General features: G+C 50.0%; 1 protein-coding gene across 1 annotated transcript in view; it reads right to left on the bottom strand.

The window, feature by feature from the left end:
* Positions 1–311: 311 nt before the first annotated feature.
* ERMP1 (endoplasmic reticulum metallopeptidase 1) overlaps positions 312–26,418 on the bottom strand; it is a 42,683-nt gene continuing 16,576 nt past the window's right edge. The window contains exons 7-15 of the mRNA XM_029054962.2: positions 26,173–26,385; positions 23,348–23,568; positions 17,810–17,984; positions 14,796–14,986; positions 11,150–11,302; positions 9,534–9,736; positions 7,784–7,899; positions 4,004–4,167; positions 312–1,456 (exon numbers count right to left, since the gene is read on the bottom strand). Coding sequence (XP_028910795.1) covers positions 1,292–1,456; positions 4,004–4,167; positions 7,784–7,899; positions 9,534–9,736; positions 11,150–11,302; positions 14,796–14,986; positions 17,810–17,984; positions 23,348–23,568; positions 26,173–26,385 — 1,601 coding nt within the window. The 3' untranslated portion in view covers positions 312–1,291. The remainder of the gene's footprint in view (positions 1,457–4,003; positions 4,168–7,783; positions 7,900–9,533; positions 9,737–11,149; positions 11,303–14,795; positions 14,987–17,809; positions 17,985–23,347; positions 23,569–26,172; positions 26,386–26,418) is intronic.

Genomic DNA, 26,418 nt, shown 5'->3' with positions numbered 1-26,418 from the left:
TAAGACCGCTGAAATCGACACGAAGGGACAGGGCCAGCTCTTCACAGTACACGCGCGCGTTCAGATCGACTACGAGAGGCACCGTCGGCGTCCTCCTCAGGAGAGCCGGTCCAAGGAGGGCGGGACCGGTCTGAGAAAACCCAAGGAGTTACCCGGTCGATCTATTCCCCGGAGATAGATCGACTGGATCGTTTGGGCCCCAGAGTTGATCTGGCAAAGTCAGTCGACCAGAAAGCTGCTCGATCCGCCAGTTACGAAGGCAGACCGATTCGTACGGCTAATGATAAAAATTAAAAAAAAAACCCATGGAATAAAACTCAGAGCCCAGTGCCATTTTATATAAATAGACGACTATCTACAAGATACAGGAAATGACCCAGAGGAATAGTGGCATCTGACAAAACAGAAATTGGAATAAATATCTATAAAACCCGCGACCACACCCCGTAAAGGCCGACGCTGGCTCAGTGCACGGACGCAGGCGGGAACGTGTCTTCCCGCATCTCTTCCGAGGAGGTGGACCCGGTGCTGCTGACGCTAGAAGCCAAAAAGGTCGGGAAGGTGTGGGAGGGACCCCTCCCCTCCCCCGACGACCCCACGACTCGTAGATCCGCAGGGTGACGCCGAGATTCCGAGGAGAAGATGCTGGCCACCGGGCCAGGTGAACCAACACCCGGGTCCAAGAGGGTAGTAAGTAATTCGTATGGCATTCCTCAAGCTTGAAAACCCTTCAGGTCCAGTCATCCTAAGGGCACTCCCCCAGGTTCGCTCTCCTCCCGCATACATATTCCCACTCTGGAGAGGGAGCGCGACGGTGAGCCTGGGTGGCAACTACTCCCTTCGGTTTTCCCGTCGGCGACGACGAACACGTCACGCGCCCACTGCCGCTTAATCCGGAAATGGCTTTTCCTTCACTATCACCTTGCGACTACCTGGGAAACGGGCTCATCAACCAGCGTCCCGCATTGAAAGCTCTCCCCTGGGAGAGCCACAGCGCCGGTGGGGCAAGAGGAGAAAGTAGGATAATCTTTTGGCCACGGTTTTGGGGGGGCGGAGGGTGGGGAGGGGGAGAGAGACGACCCCACCTCTTCTCCCCGACCCTCGCTTCTCCACCCCTTGGAAGGTCCGGCTTTGACACCTTCCTCGAAACACAGGGCGCCCGGTGAGACTCTCCGATCGAAGCTTGTGAAAACAGACCCGCTTGGGTCACGGTACTTTGCGCGATGCGACCGTCACGCCACGTCACGCAAAGTACCGTGCCGCCTACTTGCTTGGAACGGATGCTGCCGGACTAAAAGACAAAGAGGTCGTAGGTGCAGACCCAGCCGGAGGGAAATATCCAATCAGGGAACTTCTTCTTCAAGACCTCCAGCTGGGGCGACCGCTTATCTTCTCCAGACATGTAGTGGGCGGCTATGGCCACGGTGACCATTCCATCAGGATGTTCTGCTGAGGCCTATGGGGGAGAAGGAGGAGAAGAGGACGCATCCCAGTTACTCGCTTGTTTGGAAGAAGAATAACGATAATATCTGTTAAGCGGTCACTACGTGCCAAGCGCTGCTGTAAGCCCTGGGGTAGATACGAGTTAACAGGGTTGGACGCAGTCGCGCTCCTAATCCCCCTTTTCCAGAAGAGGTAACTGAGGCCCAGTGAAGTGACTTGCCCAAGGTCACACGGCAGACACGCGGCGGAGCCGGGATTAGAACCCGGGTTCTTCTGACCCCCAGGCCCACGGTCTATCCACCGAGCCACGTCGCCGCTTATATTCATGTCGGTCCATCCCCCCCCCGGCCGGGCTGTAAACCGCGTCTCCCAACTCTACTGGGTTCTACTCTCCCAGGCCTTCAGTACAGTACTCTACACACAACGAGCACTCGATAGACACCACCGACTGACTGGAAACCACGGGAACGTTTACCGGCCTCCCCCGTCCCCTGAAACTGGGAGCAAGGGGCGCCTGTGGGGAACCCTCCCAAGATCCCCTGGGTTTTCTAAAACAAAGCAGCGGGGGGTACTGGGAGCAAGGTGCTCCCCCTGCAAGGGCTGGGATTATTTGCACCCAAGCTATCGGTCAAGTTCCTGAGAGTGATAAGGCCAAAAGTAAATTTTAAAATCCCACGGTCTGGTAGGAAAAGGTCAATCCGATTAATGAACCGTTAAATACGGGAGAGGTTTTTAGAGCCAGGGTGTTTGGCAAATAACATTCCTTAGGGCCTAGACCACTTCCTGAAAGTTTACACCAGACCCTGGGTAAACTCAACTCAGTGCACGGGGCCTAAGCCTAACTGTCCCCTCTCAAGGGAGGGCAGCTACGCCATCCAACCACAAAAGGCATCCCACACGGGGCCGGGGGGAGGCCCTTGTCATTCATTCATTCATTCATTCATTCATTCATTCATTCATTCAATCGTATTTCTTGAGCGCTTACCGTGTGCAGAGCCCTGTACCCAGCGCTTGGAAAGTACAATTCGGCAACAAATAGAGACGATCCCTACCCAACAAGGGGCGTCATCTTACTGGGACTACAAACCCCAGCAGCCGAGAGGGACAATCACGCGCGCGTGCGCCCGCACACACGTCCCACTGCCTAGGCACGGCTTCAGTCTCTGCCCCAAACTCGGGCCTCGCACTCAGAACAGCTCGGCTCCGCTCGAGCCCGGGATTTCGGCCTCGGGAGGCTCCGCCGCATACGTCAGAGTACCCGGGTGTCTTGGACCGTGCTCTTAAATTAAAAAGTGCCAAACCCTTAAGCTACCAGTGGTGTGCTTCCGTGTTTTTTTTAACGGTACTCGCTAAGCGCTGAGGGAGACACAAGCTGATCAGGTTGAACTCACTTCCTGTCCTACGTGGGGCTCACAGTCTAAGCTGGAGGGACTCTAAGTCTCCATTGCTTCATTCGGCCTCAGCTTGGACGCCGCCTGAAACCACGACGTGAAAATCGACTCGACTCTACGTGAAAACGAACTTGTACATCTCTGGGGATCTCAATCCTGCTTCTCTAGCCGGCTCGGTCTTCCGTTTAATCCTCCGCTCCTTAGCGACCGCCCCGCTCGGACGCTCGCGAGAGTTCGGTGACGGGGGTGGGCCTCTCGAGGGCCGGGTCACCGCTACACGCAAACGATTCTCAAACGCTCGTCCTTCTTCCTCTGGGCCCGGAGCGGCCCCCGTGAAAAGTGACAGCGGAAAGCAGGTAGGGCAGAACCAGCCGGGGAAAGGCCGGCGCTGTGGCATTCCTGCGTGGGACGGGGTGGGGAGGGGATCCCCACTGCCACGAGGCCCCCTAACCTGAGCCATCGCCAAAATACACAGTCGAGCGAGCCGACGGGACTGCATCCTTAAGACTCGGCCCCGAAAAGTGACGTTTGCTCAACTAAGGATCAGGTGTGCCCCGAGGAACGAGTTCCAATTTTCTTCACGATGCACCACGCGCTCGGAGTCACAAGGGGGCCCCGGGCGCCTCTGGAACGACACCTCCGACACGCTGGGGAAACCCGCCGGACCCAAGCTCCCAAGGCCAGGCCAGCTGGGACCCAGGTCAGGTGACAGCCCGCCATCCCTCCCCGAGACAGAGCGACGCAGGGGGTTGCGGTCGGTGCCGCCGAAGTGGAGATGCAGGGAACCGCACCGCAACGGAGGGGGCCGGAGACTAGCTTTCGGGGACCTAGGCCGGGATACCTGCCAGCCACCGATTTCTGGTTTATCCCGGGCCCCGACTCTCCAGCCTCGCCCCGCTTCCTCATCCCCGTCTCTCACCGATCCGCCCTGCGGCAAGGCAAGCCCGCCGCGGGCGGGGACCCCGCCGACCGACTCTGTTCCGCTTGCGCTCTCCCAACCGCCCCGCACGCAGTCGGGGGCTCGATAAATACCGGAGATCGACGGGTTGATTTTCAATTCCGCGAACCTGTCAGCTCAAAATGCACGCCGGCCAGAAAAAGTCGACGGAGGAAGAGAGAGGAAGGAGGAAGGAGGAGACGGAAGCAGCTTCCGTGGTCTTTCTACTTACCTGCACTTCGATCCAGAACTGCCACGCGGAAGCCTGCAGCCCGTGGGAGTAAAACACAAAGTAATCCCCGCCTTTACTGGTCACTGGTGTACCGTCGCCAAGGGACCACCGGATTACCGTCGACCCCTCGTGGGCTCGAACGTAGAACGACATGTGACTAGGCCCTGTGTGACGGGAGAGAAGCACAGACACGTTTTCCTTCTCCCCTACGACTGCAAAGAGAAGAGCGGGTGAGAGGTTCCGTGGCTTAGCGGAAGAGGCGCGGGCCCGGCAGGCGGAGAACCTAGGTTCTAACTCACTTGACCGCTCCGAGCCTCAGTTTCCTCATCTGTAAAATGGGGATGGGAAGCCCACCCTCGGGGGCCGTGTCTGACTTGATCACCTCGACTCTACCCCGGCAGCGCTTAGCAAATAGCCCGCGCTGAGCGAATGCCGCTGTTACTGCCATCCTACGCGCCCTCGGTCCGAAACTGTCCGGGAAGTGTGTCGAACGGGGGATGGGGTTTAGGTCGGGGTTTCATCTACTGATCCGAGAGGAGTGGAAAATGTATTTACTGTATTCGGGGAAAGGCATTCCTGTTTGGATCTGGGGCTGACGGGGACCATTCCATCGACTGACCGATTGGGGTATTTATTAAGCACCCACTGTGTGCTAAGCACTGGGGCCGACAGTCCGCACTCCACAAGGGGCCGACGATTCGCGAGTAAAACGACGGTGCATCAGTGCCCCGCCTTACTCTGATCTGGGGAGCAAATGGGAATGAGGATCACATGGACTTCTTTGGTACCTGTTAAGGACAGGAGAGGAGAGAAAAGAGGGTGATAGTGATAATGGACTAAGAACTAAAATTCCCGGGTGGTTTGCTAGTTCCTGGTATATGTGACTTTGTGTGTTCACTGCCAATAGACCCTGACAGTCACCATCTGGAGAAAATTATCCAAAGAGGAATGAGTTCCTCTGTAAATCTAAGTGAAAACTTACTACAAATAAAAGGGAACACCGTTCCATCTGGTAACGAAAACAAGGAGGCCTTCCGAATATCGAAGCGGCGTGGCCTAGTGGTTAAAGCACGGGCCTGGGAGTCGGAAGGACCGGGGTTTTAATCCCCACTCTGCCACTTGTCTGCTTTGGGACCTTGGGCAAGTCACTTCACTTCTCTGTGCCCGTCGCCTCATCCGGAAAATGGGGATGGAGACTGTGAGCCCCAGGTGGGACAGGGACTGTGTCCAATCTGATTAGCTTGTGTCTACCCCAGCCTGGCACACGGAGAGTGCTTAATATCATAATACTGTATATATATTTATATTTGTATGGATCCACAATTCTACAGTAGCAGTTTTCATGTGACAGCCTTAAATAGGTGGCGGTGGTCGAGCCAAACTACACACGGTGCGACCAATCCCATCCCCGTGCCTAGGTTATGGCCCTTTACGTAACGGCTAGAAACAGGATTCCCCGAGCCCACCGAGTCGATCCAAACCCAGACAAAACGGGACATCGAAGCTGTTCTTGAAGTACGACTGGTCGGTCAACAACTGACTTGGGTATTTATTAAAAGCGCTGGGGGAGATAAAAGATCATCAGATCCACCTGGCGCTTACAATCTAAGATGGAAAGAGCGAGAGAGAGAGAGAAGTACCTCAGCCTCATTTTACAGATGAGAAGGTTCAGGCCCAGAGAGGTTAAGCGACTTGCCCAGGGTCACGCGGCAGGCCTGTGGCAGAGCTAGGACCAAAATCCCGGGTCTCCGGGCTCCCAGGATCACGCTCTTTCCACTGTCACGCTGCCTTTCCCTTTGGTCCCTCTTAACGGAAGAGGCTAAAGCTAAGAAACAGAAGGCTTGGGCTGCAATCCTTAGCAGGTCCTGGGTGGGAATGAGGTGTGCCCCAGTGCTAGCCAAAAAAAATTAAATAAAATTTTTAATTCTGCCCAAGAGATGTTGAGAGTTCAGCTCGCCGTATCTGTGACCCGTGAGGAACAAGGTTTCCTACTAACTTTTCTCTTTCACCCGTCAGACCACGTCAGGTTGGCAGTATGCGAATACTACTGAACAACCTTACTGAGCACCGGGACGATTCTCCCCTGCTGATTCAACGCTTTACTGCTTTGACCTCGGTAGCAGGGTGAAGGCGTGGTGAAAGAATATCGTCCACGCGTGTATGGGTGGCTACGGACCTCTTTATCTGAGCTCCAATCATACCGAAGAAAAAACCAACGGAAAACTCGGTTTCTAAAAGAGCTTGGGTAATTTTAACATAAATTACGTCCACTGGGAGATCTCCCGGGAATAGAGCCCTCTTTGACCAAGCACAGAAAACCCAGGGCGGGAAAGGCGGTATGGATCGGCTTTCCGGAAAGGAACAGGACTTCTGCTCCCTTCTCCCCGGATGGAACGTTTAAGCAAAAACGAAAGTAGGCCAGAAACAATGACCCCTCAAAGGTCACTCACTCCTCCTGCCTGCCGATAAGCACCCAGCCCCGAAAGAGAACAACTCAATCTTCGACCTTCATCTTTCCTCCTTTGAGAGTTATCTTAAGGAAACAATCTACAGAATTGATTAGGCAACTATTACCTCCCGCTTGCCAGTAAGGCCTTGTTAGCAAGAAATCAAAGGCAGGGATAGAGACAAACACACCCAGGAACTGGCTCTGTAAGCAGGAGGTCACTGGGATAGACGCAAACACACCCACAGACTGCTCTGTAGGCGGGAGGTCACTCAGTGGCCCGCAAGACAAGAGCCGCAAGCAGGACGCCGTGCCTCTTGGCTGTTGCTTCCTGCCGCTTGAACCGCATGCACCCACAAACTTTTTTATGTCTGTGGCAATGTCCAGAGCAGTTCCCCACTAGGGCTATTTGGAGAAGTGCCGTCGGCCGGCTCGACGAGGAGGCAGGAGGGTACCCGGAGGAAAGCAAACATTTGCACCAAGAGGTAACTGCCCCTCCCAAGACGAGACCCACTCGTTTTGTTTTTATGGTATTTCTTAAGCGCTTACCATGGGCCAGGCACTGTACTAAGCGCTGGGGTCAATACAAGCTAAGCAGATTGGCCACGGTCCACGTCCCACACGGGGCTCACCGTCTCGATCCCCATTTTACGGCTAAGGGAACTGAGGAACAGAGAAGGGAAGTGACTTGCCTGAGGGCACCCGGCAGACGAGTGGCGGAACCCAGATCCTACCGACTCCCAAGCCCGTGCTCTATCCACGAGGCCGTGCTGCTTCTCTAATTGGGAGCGGCTGCCTGCCTTGGGCCCGCACAGCAATATACCCTTAAGGCTTCCGTAGAGGATAAGCATCGACACCCCTTCACCCCTTCCTCAGCCCCACAGCACTTATGTGCATCGCCATAATTTATCTGTATTAATGTCTGTCTCCCCCTCTAGACCGTAAGCTTGTCGGGAGCAGGGACTGCGTCTACCAACTCTGGTGCAGTGTACTCTCCCGAGCGCTTGGTACAGTGCTCTGCACACAGCGAACACACAACACCATTGACTGACTGACCCCCAACACTTCTCCGAGCAGCAACTTCACCTCCTATAGAGTCAGGACCGTCCGATACGGACGTTTCCCTTTAAACGCTACGTTACGGAAGAAATAGCCGCGGGGAATGCACCTCACAAGCCCGCCGCCACCACCACCAGAGGCGTCGGGAGGGAAGAATCCAAAGGTCTGAGCGGGACTTCGTGTCCTCGGGCATGCAGAACAACAACATCAGTCGGCGGGGCCGTCCGATCCCAATGTATGAAGAGCCAAATGGGTCCTCGAGAGGTGTCACGTACCTGTCACCTCAAAGGTCAACCTGGCAGAATCCCAGGGGGTTTCTTCTCTGGACACGAGTCTGAAGCGGGTAGGGTTCTTGGGAGAAATCTCCGGAGCAGGCAGATACCAGTTTCTCCTAGTGGCACAAGAAGAGACGTTTTCAAGTCAGCTTCGGTGCTTAAAAGGGCTTCAAAGTTTTAGTCCGTAGCACCGAGTGCCAACGCAGATAGAGCCGTCGGCAGGGATAGAGGGGTCTGAGAGCACACAGGAGCAGCTCTTCTCTCCGACCCGGCACACGCGGAGCATGCCAGGAGCCGGGGTCCTCGGTTTTACCGCGATTTTACCGGGACGCTTTTCTCGGTAGGGATGGAGGAGCTGCGGTAAAGTGACACGTAGATCTGACGCTACCTGACCGCCGCCGCCGTTTCGGAACTTCGTTGTTAACGATTTTTGTCTTGCCATTTGATACTGAATATGACTTATAAATGACACCGGTGGAATGGCTAAAGGAGTCAGAAACAAATAATAATAATAACGACGGGACTTATTAAGCGCTTACTGTAATAATAATAATCTTATTATGGTATTTGTTAAGCGCTTACTACGTGCCAAGCACTGGGGTAGATCCAAGCGAATCAGGTTGGACACAGTCCCTTGTCCCACCTGGGGCTCTCAATCCCGATTTTCCAGATGAGGGAATTGGGGCCAGAGAAGTGAAGTGACTTGCCCTAGGTCACGCAGCAGACCTCGAGTTGGGTCACACTGCTGCGACCACGCTCCGTCTGCCCATCTCCCAGAGGCCCCGCTGGCCTTCTTGATTTGGTCTTCTACTTCCTCGTCCAACACTACTTCATCGGTCGGTGTGCTGCCGAGGTAACAATACTAGGCGTGGGGAGAGACTCCGGGGGTGGGAATTGGAGCCGGTCCCTGGCCCTCAAAAGGGCTCACAATCTAAGAACAAAGGCGCAGGAGCAGCGATGAAACGACAGAACACTAGAACAACACGAAAGACGAGGACAGATACACCAAAGCAAAACAAAAAGCAGTAGGGTGTTGTGGCTAGGTGGCTAAATTACAAACAAACTCTTCCCAAGACAGCATCTGGAACACTGATTATGTTCAGTAAAGGCTAACACCCTCTGGAAAATGGTTAGAAATTGGGTTTCACGCATCTTACGTGTTACCTCGATAGAGAAATTGAGTACTGACAGAGGTCTCGGTCTGTCCCTCAAACTGCCATTTTCTTTTCACCTGCCACCAGCCTCTTCCCGCCCAAAATACAGACCCTTCCCCGAAGACTTTTGATTCTCTTGTAATTTTGTCTAAGTGATACCCAAGCTCCCCTGAAATCGGGGCTCTCTGCTCAGTTGCCTTTCCGCTCATTTCCTCTTATTCTAGCAGTTAGCCTGCCCGCTTTTCCCCTGTTCTGTAGGGCCCTAGGAAAAAGAACTGCTGAGGTTGAAAAGAGTTCATTCCATCATTCAATCCAGTGCCTTTCCAACCAAGGGGCGCGGACCCCTTATGCCGCTGGAAAGGGCACTTTATCGATCCCCTATCCTTGTTAGAATAATCAGAGCAACGAAAGTTGTTGGAAATCGTCCACTTCCTAAAAGTAGACTGTAGGCTCACTGTGGGCAGGGAACGTGTCTCTCGACTCCGCCGTACTGTACTCTCCCAAGTGCTTACTGCGGTGCCCTGCACACAGTAAGCGCTCAGTAAATAACACTGATTGCTTAAAGGAATGAAAAATGACCCACTATCCCTACCCACCTGATCAGGAAGTGGACCGGAAGATACCAAGGAAAACCACAGAGTGGAGCTGACTCCTCACACTGAGCTCGGATGGTTTCATTAATTTCTGGAATATGAGGTGTGATGTGAGATATTCCAGTATAATCGAACCCATTAACCCATATTCCAGAGTCTCTTTTCACTACTTTTCCATCCAGGTCATGAAAAGTTCGGGTCGTGTGCTGAAAGAGAAAACGAGACATACTTATGGGAAGACAAAAATTTCGTTAAATTATAAACACACACACGCACACATCCCTAATTTATTTTTAAAACAAATCATCAACTTGTGTTGTTGGGTGATCTCCCTTTGATGTAGACATCTGAAATGCAGTTGGCCAAGGCTGACAAGACTATGCCCCGTGGAAGCAACTACTGAGTGCCCTTTCCAGAATTCAAGTCGGAAAGTAACAAAAGCTGATCTCGAGAAAGCCGGATTTTGGGGGGATGGGTGGGGGGGAGAGGGACAAAGATTATTTAGCCACCAAAATAAAGCCCAAATCAAGGCAGGAAAAAGCCATGTCTTAAAAATAAAAAGCCTGCTTTTCTCTCGCTGTTATTGCCCAAATACAGATCTCGTTCTAAATGGTAAAAAAGGAAGATTTTCTGAGCCAAATATAACAGTTCAAAATGACTGAGGTAATTTATTGCTGTTTAAAAACCTCTTGGCTTGGGCCCCTCTTTCCTGTTTTTGATACCTAGTTCTTTGAAATTTCAAATAGAGTTGATCAATTCCTGATGACTCAGGGGTGGATCATTTCAACTGTGGAATATTCATCCTCTGTTTTGCCTCCTTCCTCAAACACCACCAATGGCCTTTTCACTAACGGGCAATGCTCCATCAGAGAGTAAAGAGGGGCTGGGAGAGAAGGTTCGAGTCAGATTTTGCTTTAAAGCAGCTCTGAGAAACTGTTTGAAGGGGAAAAGGCTTGAACCTGGAGGCTGAATTGAAGTTTTTGAATGATCTGTAGTAATCCCTTCCTCCTATGACATGGAGAGTTGACTAGATTGAGTCATTATTCCAACAGATCCACTTGGATGATCAATCAGTCGTACTTATTGCACTTACTGTGTGCAGAGCACTTTACTAAGCGCCCGGGAGGGTACAAAGAGTTGATAAACACATTCCCTGGCCATTTTAATCGACCCAAAGTTCACGATAGTAAAGATCTGTACTAAAGCGTATTCGTCCAAAGCTCTGAGATCATAATCCACACTGTGAATCAAGTCCATTCTTCTTCTGCAGCATTTTCCCAGGAGAGGCAATTTAGAAAAACATTTTTTGTATTCTTTCTTCCAAAAGCAAGCGGGCCCATTTTCAGATGACCTCTACGGAGGTCGGAATTTGGGACTCTGTCTTGCGGGAGTAGGACAGCTATTAGAAAGCCCCCACTTTTGGGTTGGGCTTACCCCCGCTCTCAAGCACCTTCGCAAAAGGATCGAGTTCAGCCAGTCGGATCAGGAATGGTCGAGTCGGCGTGGTTTCCCCGAGTATCGCTTCAGCTCAAAACTCGGCTCTTCATCAACCAAGCCTTTGGAACGAGCATCGAACGCACCCGGTGCTTTTTTCAGTCCAAAAACCTCAAGTACCTTACCTGGAGAAAGACTCTCTTGGGCTTTGGATTGGCGGGATCAGAGCTGTAGGGAAAGAAAGCGCCACTGCAAACAAGAAGGAATGTGATCGCGCACACTGAAGCCAGACTCAACATTGTCTTCTTTGTGCTTTTGGCAAGGTAGATGAAGTTTATCTAAAGTACGAAATACAAAAAAAAAAACAACAAACAATGATGATGCCCATTAAATAGACTACATTAGAGGTGTTTTCAGGGTACTGATCTAGGGAACCGAGCATCAGCGACAGGCGAGACTACGTCAGTCGGGCTGAGCGAGACACACCGGGATATTCCAGGGCCAAAATCTTCCACCTTCAGTTCCAGAGCCTCTGACCTGCCTCTGCGACCCAACGGAGAGAGCGCTCACCGCAGAGGGGCTCCCGACCCAGCCTGACACTGGGCGCAGCGATGCGCAGTGCACCGTAACTGCCACGACGTCCCTCGCTCTTCCAGGGAGTCGGCACGCGACGGGAGCCACGGGAGGGTGAAAGGTGACAGAGGGCCGAGGGCCGCGTCCAGTTCCCGCCTGTGCATTCTCCGCCAGCCGCTCAATACAGTGCTCTGCACCTCGGAAGCGCTTACTCAACACTATCACTATGATTTCAACGAGCTGGTGGTAAAATCCTAAGAAATGCCATACTGACTCGAGAGGGGTGGCATCCAGCCCGAGACTGTCTCCTTCAGGATGTTCAGAGGAGCTCCGGGAGGCTATGGGGTTACCATACGTAGGAAACACAAGGAGTTTCACAGCCTGAGCTACGGCATCCTGGAAAATGTTCAACTGTCATCCTATCTCAACCTAACTGAGGAAGGTTCTAGGAGCATGGCAAGTTCAGCGCTCTGCGTCAAACCGTCTTCCCTTAGGACATCAATCTGGTTCAGCCTTTTTACTGTCAACCTCTTGAACAGTGGGGAAGCAGCGTGGCCCGGGAGTCAGAGGACCGGGGTCTAATCCCGGTTCTGCCGACTGCTCTGCCGATCGCTGGCTGGGTGACCTTGGGCAAGTCACTTGACTTCTTCTCCGTGCTTCGGGGGGATTCAATACCTGTTCTCCCTCCTAATTAAGACCGTGAGCCCACACGGGACAGGGACCGTGTCCGATCTGCCTGACTTGTACCTACCCCAGCGCTCAGCACAGTGTTTGACACACAGTAAGCGCTTAACAAATGGGGGATAGGAAGAGCACGAGCAACTGAAATCCAAACATACTCCCTAAACCCGGTCTGATCGAACAGCTTCGAACTCCTCCCTCACTGAGCCTTTCCCTAAGGTGACCATCAAGGAGCAAATCGGACCATTCTCAATTTCATCACCTTTTACTCCTCCTGCTCTCCATCAGCTAGAAGGGCTAGTGGGCTGGGAAACGGCAAGCAGCGAGAGGTCAAAGAAGCCAAGGGCTCTCCTCAGTTAGCAACCAACCGCTGAAGGAGCCGCAGCTTTTTGTTTGTTTAGTTTCACGGTGTTTGTTAAGCCCTTGCTACATGCCAGGCACTGTCCTGAGCGCCGGGGCAAATACGAAAAGTGAATCAGGTCAGACGCAGCTCATGTCCCACATATGGGGCTCACAGTCTTAATCCCCATTTTAGAGATGGGGTAACTGGGTCAGAGAGAAGCGAAGTGACTTGCCCCAGGTCACGCAAGCAGATGAGTGGCGGAGCCGGGATTAGTCAGTCGGTCAATTGCATTGATGGAGCGCTTACTGTGGGCAGAGCACTGTACTAAGCGCTTGGGAGAGTGCAATGTGACAATAAACGGACACGTTCCCCGCCCACAACGAGTTTACGGCCTAGAGAACCCAGGTCCTTACGACTCCCAGGCTCCTGCTCTATCCACTATGCCACCTGCTTCTCAAAGTTAAAGGCAAATTTGTCCAGATACAGCCACTGCCCTTAACACTGCTCTTCCCATTCCAGTCCGATTCTTGGCCACACCGCCGTCACCTAACGAAGCTGTCTGCTTCTTTCTGGGCTCCTCTCTCAGTACTCAATTAACACTACGATTACACTTCTCTTTTCAGTCACCGCAGCTATGACAGCACTACCTAACGATGGCTCGACGACGTTCTGTTCCCCAGGCTGATTGTCGGGAGTTTATTTCCTTTTACAGTGATAACTTTCAAAAATCCCTGGGCAGAGACCGTGGCAGGATAAGGTGCATTTCTTTTTAAGGGCCTGCAGGATGCATGATTCTTCCAATTTATACCTTGCACAAAGAACAGTTTCTCACTCCATTAAACAACAACTTTTAACACTATAGTACCATTGCATAATCAAGGTGAAAAGCAAAGCACACCACCCACAGCCTCAGAGAGCAAGAACAAGTGAATTATAAAAAACGGAACTTAATCTGAACACATTTCACAAGGTCTTCTACTCTCCTTAATGAAACACCAGTAACATGCAGTAAACCTCTTCTGTTTCTCCCCGAAGCAAAGACTGGCCTTGATTTCGCTGCCTAAACTCACAAGTGTAGTTTTTTTTGCTTGTTCCTTTGTTTTTAAATGGTATCTGTTAAGCACTTACTATGTGCCATTCACTGTACTGAGCGCAGGGGTAGATCCAAGTTAATTAGATTGGACAGAGTCCAATCCCCACGCTGCCTTAATCCCTACTTTAGAGATGAGGTAACTGAAGCCCGGAGAAGTTAGGGGACTCTCACGAGGTCACAAAGCTGACAGGTGGCGGAGTCGGAACAGAACCCAGGTGCTTTCTGACTCCCAGGCCCGTGCTCTATCCACTAGGCCACGCTGCCATGCTGCAGTGGCTCCCAGGGTTTATTCTGTTTCCGCAAGTTCATCACTGTGCACCACTGTTACTTAGTGTAGCTCGGTGGAAAGAGCCTGGGCTTCAGAGTCAGAGGTTAGGGGTTCGACTCCCGGCTCTGCCACTTGTCAGCTGTGTGACTGTGGGCAATTCACTTCACTTCTCTGTGCCTCAGTTCCCTCATCTGTAAAATGGGGATTAACTGTGAGCCTCACGTGGGACGACCTGATTACCCTGTATCTCCCCCAGCGCTTAGAACAGTGCTCTGCACATAGTAAGCGTTTAACAAATACCAACATTATTATTATTATTATTATTATTAAACACACCCTCACAGGGGTTTCCTTCTATCCCTGGCCAAGTCTAAACATGCTCCATATTCCTAAATGCTATGGATCTGCTGCTATTCCTCTTTTAGGCAAGCTTAGCGTAGGGAAGAAGGATACAGCTTCCCCACGAGTGTACATCAAGCTTCACCTGAAAAATCGTCCCCGACCCCGGCTCCGAACCACCGTCGGTTTCCAGGAGACGTGAAATTTTTGCCAAGGTTTCCAAAAATACATATTTCACTTTGGCTTCTGCCAAGAATGCCACAAATCTTCCAGCTGAGCACCAACCTGTTTTAACATACACACGTAATTTCGTCTCGAGCACTAGGCGTGGACGGCAAATAAAACAGGCCACGCAATGGTCGTTCTGGTATTTTGGCCTCTTCGACTCTTTCTTCTCCATTCTCACATTTCAAATGGGAGCTACACTCTAGCCGAGAGATGGATACTCAACTAGCACTCTCACATCTACTACACATTAGCAAAAAGAAATCACAGGCTATTGAGAAGGTAAAGAAAAAAAAAAGGAGTCCTTACAAAATAAGATGACAGAATCATTGAACAACCAGCCAGAATGGATGCCAGCACAACATCAGGTGGAATTTCTGAACCACTTCGCCCCAAGATAGGTGTGAACATTTCAAACACTGCCCAGATGAGGTACATCGAATAAAGGTATGGAATAAACATCCCCAAAAAATAAATCATGATATACCGTCCCGAGGCCCCTATGAAAAGGAGAGAAAAACAAGTTTACATGTAGCCCTGCAAACAGATCTGGGTTTATCATCACCGTCCTGCCACAATTGCTGAACATTCCCTAGGTGCCTGGCAGAGTGTGGGCTGGACATGAATTCAGAGTTTCGACTGTACAAGTCTCTTGCCCTCAAGGAGCTCACAACACAGGTCACAAGACAGACACGCTGCGGCAATAAAATAGACGTACGGTACCCAGAAAACACATATAGAATCGAAGACGGGTTTGATGCGTTGGGGTGGTGTGAGCGGGTAACTAATTCGGGGTCACATCGAGGAAGGGTTCTTAGGGAAGACGGATTTGGAACGAGGCCTTAAAGGACAGGAAGGGCCCGATTTGGCAAGGGGAACAAAAGGGGAAGTTGCAGGATAGAGAAACGGCTTGTGGAATGGATCGGAGAGGAGTTGATTTGCCTGACCGTAGCAGAGGGCATGTAGCAGCTGGAGACAAAATGCCACTGAGTAAAGGATCAAGTGGTGGGGAACCCGAAGCCCAATTAAAAGTTTGCATTTTGCCTTCCAGTAGACACCCAGGCATACTTCAGCTCTTCATTAGGAGATCAGGGGACCTTTCAAGGCCTGGACAAGCCAAAACGCCAGGCCATTTTCCCTGATATTCACCTTGGGGTTTGTGACCTCACTACTTTCAGAGCTGGAGAAAAAAATAGCTGAATATCCGGGGGATCATCAAAGTCAGAAGGAACAGGTTAGTGAGGGGAAGAAAAGGGAACATTTCAATTATAAGATAGCCTTCATTTCCTCCTTAAATTTGGCAAAATGCTGTTGCAGGCCAGTGAGAAGTTCTATTAGCCACGGAAACAGATTTTTAAAATGATCCCAGGCCACAGCCTCACTTACTAAAAAAATGTGTGACTGCCGGAGGCCGCTATGTAAATTGAGCATCTTTCCTTTCCCCACAAAAATAAAAAAAAAAATAAAAGATCTAATTACAGAGAAAGAGAGAGATTGAGACACCGAGTTGGGAATCATCCGTGTGGAGATGGTAGTTGAAGGCGGGAGAGTGAATGAAAATAGAAGGAGACCCAAAACTGATCCCACTGAGGGACACCGCAGTTAGGGAGCGAGAGGCAGAGGAGAAGCCAGAGAAAGAAACTGAGAGGGGCAACTAGAGAGGTAGGAGGCAAACCAGAGGACAGTTTCAGCAAAACTAAGGCTAGAAAGCATTTTCAGGAGCTGGGGTTGGCCCACAGGATTAAAGGCTGCTGGGAGGACAAGGAGCACTGGGATTGAACAGAATCCACTGGATTTGGCTGGGAGGAGTTCACTGGTGACCTTGGAGAGGGCAGTTCCTGTGGTGTGCAGTTCCTGTGGGACACAAGCCAGACTTTCAGGGGGTTGAGGAGAGCATCAGAAGAGAGGAAATGGAAGCAGAAGGTGCAAAAAACTTGTTTAAGGTGTTGGGAAAGGGATGGTAGGAGAGAGATGGGGTGATAACTGGAGGGTGCAGTGGGGTCGTGAGAGGGTTTTTGTAGGCTAGGAACTACCTGAGCATGCTTGAAAGCAGAAGAGTCATTGGAGAGTGGTTGGAAATGACAGGCAGGACAAAAGGAAAGGGCGAGTGCGAAGGGATGGGGGTTGGAAGGGCAGATGGAGGGAGACTTTCAAAGGAGGCAGGAGTTCAACTCGAGAGGCAGCTGGGAAGGATGAGAGAGTGAATGGGGCAGTGCGAAAGGGGTGCGACGGGGCGGGGAGGGGGGAGACTTGGGGGAGTTCACACTCCAATTTAGACAAAATTAATGGCGAGGTCATCGGGGTGCGGGATCGGGGGGCTCCGCAGGCTCGAGGACGGAGTTAAAAGTCAGAAATGGCTGGTGCAGGCAATGGGCACGGGAGTCGATAATGGAGAAGGTACTGCTGCTGGGTGGAGGAGAGGGCAGAGTCATAGCAGGTGAGGATGAGTTTCGGCTGGATGAGGTCGGGCTGATGTCTGGATTTCCACCAGCAGCGCTCAGAGGAGCAAGCACAAGAGTGGAGGAAGCATGCTGCAGAGGTGATCCTGGGTTGAGGCTTGGGGGTACAAGATCACTGGAGGGACAAGGGAGAGAGGAAGTTAATGGAGAGGGTGGAGTTGAGAGTGTGGATCTGGGTGTCAGTAGAAGAGAGGTTAGATGAGGAGACCGAATGGGCGTGATGACCCGGCATAAGCAGAGGGGGGAAATCAAGTGATCGGAGGTCTCTGTAGGGTTTAAAAATAATAACAATAATAATGATTATAATAAGGGCATTTGTTAAGTACTTACTACGTGGCAAGCACTGTACTGACTAAGCACTGGGGTAGATACATTATAAGCAGAGCAGACACGGTCCTCGTCCCAGATGGGACTCACAGTCTAGGTAGGAGAGAGAACAGGTACTGAATCCCCATTTTCCAGATGAGGACGCTGAGGTTCAGAGACGTTAAGTGACTTGCCCAAGGTCAGACAGCAGGCAAATGACAGAGACGGGATTAGAAGTCAGGTTCTCTAGCTCCCAGGCCTGTGCTCTTTCCACTAGGCCACCCTATTTCTCTTATTATTATTGTTATTATTGATTTTTACAGGATGAGAAAAATATATATGGGGTGAACGGAAAGGGATGCTAACGAGTCATTTTACTCTTGGTATACCTCTTAGGGAGGGAGGCAAGATGCACAAAAATCTAAGCCCTGGCAGGTTTCTGAAACTCCTTTATAGAGCTGTTTTTGAAGACCCTGTACAATACAAACCAAGATGAAACATTGTCCCTCAGAGCTTATCTGATGTTTTAAAAGTTGTACCAAAATAAAGAGTTCCTACCATTCTGTTTGAATTCCTTGTGGACCACGAGTTTTGTGAGCAAGGGAAACGCCACCCAGATAGCAATAATAAATGCAGAGCACAGTCCTTGATAAGTGAACAAAATAAGGGAACTACAGTGCACCAACAGCGAGACATCAAAAAATATCTCTCCCAGGTACTGTTCACTGGTGTTCTGAAAAGAAGCACAATATGCAAATATTCTTATTGTTGGTTTATCTTTTCTTCAAAACAATTTACCTCACTTCTATGGAAGCGTACTCCCCTTCTCCAATCCCGGCCCCCTCCCACTCCCCACCCACACTTTTTTTTTTTTTAAACAGTACCCCACATTCTGAACCCATCTGGTTCCATAAAGCTAACAGTGAGCACAACTAAAAGAGATTAGGATAGAAGGGATTCTTGTCCGGGGGGGGGAGAAGGCCTTGGCAATTCTTCTCCTCTCCCCCCACCCCACCCCCTATCCCCGGAATTAAATATAATGGAAAGGCCATTACCAGGGCCCACAGGGCTTACATGGGAAAAGGAAGTTGGACCTCATTTCTATACAAAAAAAACAACCACCACCATTTAATGGAAAGTCACTTGGTTTGATCCATATTTCCAAAACCACTGGTTTCAAAAAAGACACAAGATCTGAGTTTCTGTGCAGGTTTAGTGCTCAGAGAGAACGCTCAGATAAATAGCTTTTAAGGCCCCACCCAGAAAACTGGCTAATCATATCAAACTGAAGAAAAAACAAAACCCCACAGGCAACAAAACCATTGGCTATGATCTATGCATTAGGGTAAAAATCCACTGCCTCCTGTCTGGTGCCTCAGCCCAGAGTCCCACAATGACAGCTGGGACTGAAATTGCAAAAATGGAAATATTCCACAACCAAAAATCCCTCATGCCCCATTCTGGTTGTGCAACTCTGCAGTGGGAGAAGCTTTCCCTCTCAAGGCGATTCTTGCAAAAGTTAAAACAACTGTGTGCAAGATGCCACCTCCACCCTGTCTATGACCTATCTATTTTGTGCCGCTTCCCACACCATCCCCTTGCTCAATCCCCCTCACTTCCACAGTGGGCCCCTCAGACTGCTACTGTGTCAGCCTTCTCTCTGATCTCCCTTCCTCCTCTCTCGCCCCGCTCCAGTCTATTCTTCACTCCGCTACCCGGCTCATCTTCCCGCAGAAACGCTCTGGGCATGTCACTCCCCTTCTTAAAAACCTCCAGTGGTTGCCTATCGACCTCCGCTCCAAACAAAAACTCCTCACTCTAGGCTTCGAGGCTCTCCATCACCTCGCCCCTTCCTACCTCTCCCCCCTTCTATCTTTCTGCCGCCCACCCCACACGCTCCGCTCCTCTGCCGCCCACCTCCTCACCGTCCCTCGGTCTCGCCTATCCCGCCGTCGACCCCCGGGCCACGTCCTCCCGCGGTTCCGGAATGCCCTCCCTCCTCACCTCCGACAATCTAATTCTCTTCCCCTCTTAAAATCCCTACTTAAAGCTCACCTCCTCCAAGAGGCCTTCCCAGACTGAGCTCCCCCCCTTTTTCCCTCTGCTCCCTCTACCCCCCCGCCCTTCACCTCTCTGCAGCTAAACCTTCTCTCCCCTTTCCCTCCCCTCCTCCCCCCTCCCGTCCCACCCCCTCAGCACTGTACTCGTCCGCTCATCCGAATATATCTTCATCACCCTATTTATTTTGTTTAATGAGATGTGCATCACCCTGATTCTATTTATTTGCCATTGTCTTCATGAGATGTTCTTCCCCTCGACTCTATTTATTGCCATTGTTCTTGTCTGCCCGTCTCCCCCGATTAGACTGTAAGCCCGTCAAAGGGCAGGGACTGTCTCTATCTGTTGCCGATTTGTACATTCCAAGCGCTTAGTACAGTGCTCTGCACATAGTAAGCGCTCAATAAATACTATTGAATGAATACAAAACCGACCCTACCCGAAGTGGCCGGCCCCCCAGAAACCCTGGGTTACCAGAGGTGCTCCACTCCATACCTCGGGCCTTGAAGAGAAAATAATCCCCTAGGCCTTCCTGAATAACTTTGATAACTGCTTCCTAGCAGGTCTGTACTGCGCAGCCATAGCAGCTGGCTTCTGGCCAACTTTCTAATCCAGTATCGATGACAAACGGAAATGCCTGTAGAAATTCAGAATCCCGATATTAAAGGGACTAAGGAAAATCTCTCCGCTCACTTTATAAGTTCAGGAGAGAAGGTGTGGAACTTCCCTAGGAATTTCTCTTTGATTTTGAGAGGGTGAGGGTACGAAGTCCGGCAAATGCAGTCCTAATACCGGGCCGGTGTTTTCCAAACCTTATCTAAAGACTGACTCTCTGAGGTCCAGGCCCTCCATCTTCACTCTTCCCTTAGCTCTGTGCATTCTCCTCCTCTCTCAGGGTAAGGGATCTGAGCCAATACTAATGGATCCAAAAAGTGGGAAAACGAAAGAGCAAAAATCAAACATGAGGATAGCAACGATATAATCTCCACTTAAAAATTACACCAAGAGACTTGGTGGACAATACAATAGTTTATGCCAATTAATATGAAACTCCAATCTTTAATATGCAAAGCTGAACCCCTTGGGGAAAGCCACGGTGCTCTTTTTTTATGGTATTTGTTAAGCACTTAGTATGTGCTAGGCACTCTACTAAGCATTGAGGTAGATCTAAGCTAATCAGGTTGGACACTGTCCACGTCCCAGACGGGGCTCACTTTCTACAGATGAGGGAAATGAGGCACAGAGAAGTGAAGCGACTTGCCCGCGGTCACACAGCGGACGAGTGGCGGAGCTGGGATTAGAACCCAGGTCCTTCTGACTCCCAGGCCCGTGGTCTATCCACTAGGCCATGCTACTTCTCTTCTAATCAAACGCTCAGGTTCTACTTCAATAGACTCGGTGGATCTACCACAGTCTAACTCCCGTTCCATACAGGTATGCAACTCGGCTCGGGGTTCTTCAAAAGCTTAGTACAATGGCAAGAACCAATTTTCAACTGTTTTTTTTTTTTTTAAGTAGAGAGCAGTTAAGATTTTGCAGAAGAGTAATCTAGTATTATTGGGGGTTTTTCTCCCAGGACTTAAAATCCTTCTCTGATACTAAGTTAAGAACTTTGGGAGGATGATTACCTCTTCAGACCAAGAGGTTCCTCCAGAGAAGCAGGAGGAGCGATATATTGGCGGAAGGTCGCCTCCCCAATTTCCACCAGGGTCAAGAACAGGAGTTACAATACAATGCCACGTACCCTTCTGGTGGTTTGGTGGGTAATGAATGCCCCTCCACTTGTCCTGCTGGGGAAAAGATATGCCCCCAAGAGACATCCCTTACCTATTCAAGGCTAGAGAGGGGCAGCTTGGCCTCAGCAAGAGCAAGGACCTGAGAATCGGGAGACCTGGGTTCAAATCCCAGCTCTGCCACTGGCCTGCTCTGACCTGTGGTTATTCATTTTACTGTTCTGTGCCTCAGTTTCCCTCTTCTCTAGAACTGGAAGAAGATGCCTGCTCTCTCCGCCTCTTGGATTGCGAGGCGGGGACAGCGTGCAACCTTATTATCTCGTATCTACCCCAGTGCTTATAACGAAACTTGGCACGTATAGCTAGGGCGTGGGCCTGGGAGTCAGGAGGACCTGGGTTCTAAAGCCGTCTCTGCCACCTGTCTGCTGTGTAACCTCGGGCAAGTTACTTCACTTTTCTGTGCCTCTGTTACCTCATCTGTAAAACCGGGACTACGACTGTGAGCCCCACGTGGGACATGGACTGTGTCCAACCAGATTAGATTATATCTACTCCTGCTTAGTACAGTGCCTGGCACATAGTGAGCGCTCAATGAATACCATTAAAAAATGCCGAATGCAACAACAATAATAATAATAATAATAACGATGATAGTAATAACCACAATCAGGGGACTGTTCAGTGGATTCCTGTCTATATTACGCATACATTCGACAAAGCGTTCGCCTAGTGGTCTGATAGTTTTAATGTGTCTGTCTCACTCCCAAGAGTGTGACTAAAGCTACTGGGAGAGGCACTGGCCTCATTATCTCTCTCTGTTTTGACTTGACCAAAGATTCCTTTGCAGATTGCTGGACTGTCTACAGTTATTTATAAGCTGAATAAATCATGTGATTTCTCAGAATCTAGTCGGGACAACACAAAAACTTGTAAGGGTGAGTCCCAAAAGAATGACTGGAATTAGCGCCTGATTTTTAAAAAGATAAAGGAGAGACAAATTACACACTGTTGAACCTATTTAACGAGGCTTTAAAAGAAGGATGTTATTTTCCCAATACTAAACCTTTTTAAACAGTGTCACTGGAGACATAGCCCACAGTACTGGGAACCTGACAAAATGATCTGCGAAACAGAGACATCATAGCCTGAAGATCTAATCTGTGATAGGGGTTAAAGAAGAAAAAGGCAGCTGAGGCTGACCTTCCCTGCATCAGGAGCTTTATGAAAGTCTGGAGTGACTACATTTTTTTTTTCCAACATAGCTGAAATTGACTTCAAGGCCCTTGGAGATTTTTCCAAGAACCTTAGCAACAGAGACGTCATTGGCCTGACGACAGGAAGGTACAAAACCTATCCTGAAATGGGCTTTGTTGGATTGCAGAGAGTTATGGTGAAATGGCTGTGTAACTGCAGAGCAGTCGCCCCTGGATTCTTATTTCCTTTCTTCTGACAATCTATACCCTACTGTCTATTTGGTTTAGGGACCCACTAAATATCATGTAGTGAAGCAACAATGTGAGAGAGCACTCTAACACATCACCACTACCTCCGGGTGTGCAAGTATATCACGGGCCAATGTAAGTGCAGGTTTATCCATAAGGCTTTAATCCCAATGGCACTGAAAATAAACAGTAATTATAATAATGGTATTTGTTAGGCGCTTCCTGTGTGTCGTGCACTGTACTAAGAGCTGAGCACTGTTCTGATGCCACTGCACATGATCCACCATGCGGCTAAAGGTTACGGAAAGACACCCTGACTTCATATAGGTTATCGCAATATACAGCATTCACTTTAGGCATCAAAGGCTCTCAATTACGGATTTACGATGCACTCGTCTCCAATGTAGGTTACCTTTCGGTTTTTAGGCAGACTAGCTAATCCTTTGATACTGATGAATAGGCACACAATGCTTGAGGCACTCCTTTTTGAAGAATAAAGCAGACCACAAGCATCTGCCTAACAGCTTGGATAAGTTTTGTTTGTTTTTAAGGTATCTGTTAAGCGCTATGTGCCAGGTGCTGTACTAAGCACTGGGGTAGATACAAGATAATGAGGTTGGACAAAGTGCCAGTCCCACACTGGGCTCACGGTACTAATCCTCATTTTATAAATGAGGCAACTGAGGCACAGAGAATTGAAGTGACTTGCCCAAGGGCACAGAGCCAAGTGGCAGAGCCGGGATTCTAAAAAAGGTTTGACATCATCCTTACGTCATTCTCCTTCCAGCATCACCGAGGACCCGATCTGTTTTTCACTCCTTGAAGATACCCATAAGCAAACCGTAAATCTGCCCGGCACTTACCACATAATAGAATTTTTTTGCAAGAGTGTGGACAAATATTATCTTTGCCACAGCTGCGGTTCCATAGAGACAGACCGAGACATAAAAATGGTTGTACCACGAAAGAGACTGTCCAGTAAGAGAGATGAAAACTGCCAGCATGAGGACGGTCACTAAACTGGTGAGCCAGCTTATTATCGTGATGCCAAGTCCACCGAAGAGGTCCCTCATGTAGTTGGCAGCTAAGGAAAAGAAAAAGGAAAGCTCAGATTCAGACCATTTCACAAACTCAACCGAGGCAGAATCAAAGTGGAGGAAAAACTAAAACAATAAAGGTTTTGCTGCTACAAATGAAAAAGAGAATTCCCCGAAGGCAAGAATACAGGTTATCGAGGGAGGTTACGGAATCTCTTTCCCTAAAGATCTCCATAAATAATTCCTCGACCGGCTACCTATCGGGTGCCCACAGAATGCAGGTCACATAGCTAAGCGCTCCAAATACCTAAGCTTGCCTTAGTGTTTGGGAACAGTCTTCTTCAGTTGCAAGGTAACTGCCTCAATCTGTGGCTCCCACGTTGGGTGCCAGAGCACTTCTGGGGCCTGTAGATGATTCCTTGGGCTATCCCAACACCAAGCCCAACCCCGACCCCAGGCCCTGGAGCTCCCGGAGCCTCCTCCTCCATGGATGGAGCAATCCGCAGGGCCGAGACTTTCACCCTTCACCCTTCTGGAGGTCTGGAGGTCTGGAGGCAGCGATTATCGAAGGAGGTGGCCAGGCTTAGTGGATAGAGCACAGGCCTGGGAGTCACGAGGTCCTGGGTTCTAATCCCAGATCCGCCACTCGTTTGCTGGGTGACCTCGGGCAAGTCACTTCCCTTCCTCTGTGCCTAGGTTACCTCAACCGGAAACTGGGGACTAAGACTGGGGAGCCCCACGTGGGACATGGACTGTGACCAACCTGGTTAGCTTGTTTCTACGCCAGTGCTCGGTAAAGTGCCTGGCACATAGTAAGTGCTTAAGAAACTCCATTATTATTATTATTTTTTTTTAAAAAAGAGGCTTTTGATCTTTTTGCCAAAACAAAGCATGTTTGGGAACCACCAATCACAATGACCTTTTCAAGTCCCTTCTAGTCTATGTTATGGAATGAAGCGTAGCAAAGGGAAGTGACCCTAGAAAAGGTAGGAATAGGAACCGATTATGGTAACAGTATGAGAATAAGAAAAATTGCTGTTAAATACTTCACTCCTAAAACATTTGGATAACGCTACAAAGGTCAATTATGAGACTATTTTTCTGAAGAAAAATCAAATGAAAAAAACTCATTTTAAAATAAAAACTCACTATTTTTGCAGGTGGATTACTTCATGATGTGGCCTAGAAACCTCAGAGCTTTTTAATATTGAGGATAACAATAATCATAATAATCGTAACATCTGCTAAGTGCTAACTATGTGCCAAGCACTGTACTAAGCACTGGGGTAGGTACTCTCTAATAAGGTTGGACTCAGTCCCTGTCCCATGTGGGGCGCCCAGTCTAAGAGGGAAGGAAAATGTGTATTTAATCTCCATTTTACAGATCTAATCCCCATTTACCTCATCGGTAAAATGGGGAGACCGAGGCACAGAGCAATTAAATGAGCCGCCCGAGGTCCAACACAGCAGGCAAGTGGCAGAGCCAAGATTAGAACCCAAGTCCCCTGGCCCCCAGGCCCGTGCTCTTTCCACTTAGGCCACGCTGCTTCTCATTGTTAATCATTTCCCTGCAGAGGCCATGCGGCATTTCTATCTTTTTTTAATCGTTCAGACCAGCCGTGTCGGTTGCCACATGGAACCCACTGTGAGGGTGCCTGCAAGCCTCGAGGGGGAAGTCAAGGAAGCAGGAGAGACACCCACGCAGCCAAAGCTGTTCTTTCGCTCTCTTCTCCGAGCTTACTTCCACCCACAGTTCCACTCCTTGCCCTTTGGACTCAAGAGGCTGCCACTGTCAGTCCCGTCGCTACTGGGGTGAGGGGGTGGGAGGAGGGAGGGGGCAGTACCTCTCGCCGCGTACCCCCGTCTCTCCACCTTTCTTGCTCTCTTCTCCCATTTACCCTTGGGTCACTCCCTCGCCACCCCCACCCCCCATCCCCACGGAAGCCCCGCACACAACACTGGACCTCCAAAAAACATGTAGCTCTATCACAAACTTCATTTCCTTGTGTTCTGGTCTATAATAACAGCGATGTATCATGTCGCTAACATCCGGAAGGTGCAAGTTCTTCGACGGTGTGGTCCGCGTACGAACGTATACCCACACGACTAGCTTGTCCAAAGGAATGCGTCTGAAGTGCTCGGTGGAAACTATATGCAAAAGCTGCATATTCCACGGAGCCGAAACGCTAAGACATTCGGAAGGACTCGCTTGGCCTATGGAGTGGATGAGGGACGATCATCTCAGACCTTCCAACCAGCTGCGTGTGCACCCTCAGCCTTAACTGTACTTCTGCAGGCGTACAAAAGACAGGCCGAGCACATCCTTCCGCTCCAACTGTATTTGCAACGAATTGCAATTCAGGGAAGCAGCGTGGCTCAGTGGAAAGAGCCTGGGCTTCAGAGTCAGATGTCATGAGTTCGACTCCCGGCTCTGCCACTTGTCAGCTGTGTGACTGTGGGCAAGTCACTTAACTTCTCTGTGCCTCAGTTACCTCAACTGCAAAATGGAGATTAACTGTGAGCCTCACATGGGACAACCTGATGACCCTGCATCTACCCCAGCGCTTAGAACAGTGCTCTGCACATAGTAAGCGCTTAACAAATACCAACATTATTATTATTATTATTAGAGAGACCTAAAGAAGACTTACCCTTATGCTTAGGCTGCAAAAATTTTTTGCCCAAGTAGAAGATAGCAGCAATTACTACCATGAGGTTAATTATCGTGCCTACGCGGGCTGGATAGGCCACGACGAACAGACCAAGTACGTCAAAGAAGACCATGTTTCCATGTCGATATTCAAAGGAAGAGGCCAGCTTGTCAGATGTAGCTAAATATTTAAGCACAGCTAAAATGTTGTCACCTATTGAGAGAGGAGAAACAGCCCAAGAACAAG

This window comes from Ornithorhynchus anatinus, chromosome X5 (assembly GCF_004115215.2).
Source record: "Ornithorhynchus anatinus isolate Pmale09 chromosome X5, mOrnAna1.pri.v4, whole genome shotgun sequence".
Lineage (NCBI taxonomy): Eukaryota > Metazoa > Chordata > Mammalia > Monotremata > Ornithorhynchidae > Ornithorhynchus > Ornithorhynchus anatinus.
The sequence above is the reverse complement of the archived record's forward strand: the minus strand, read 5'-3'. Positions and strand labels throughout refer to the sequence as shown.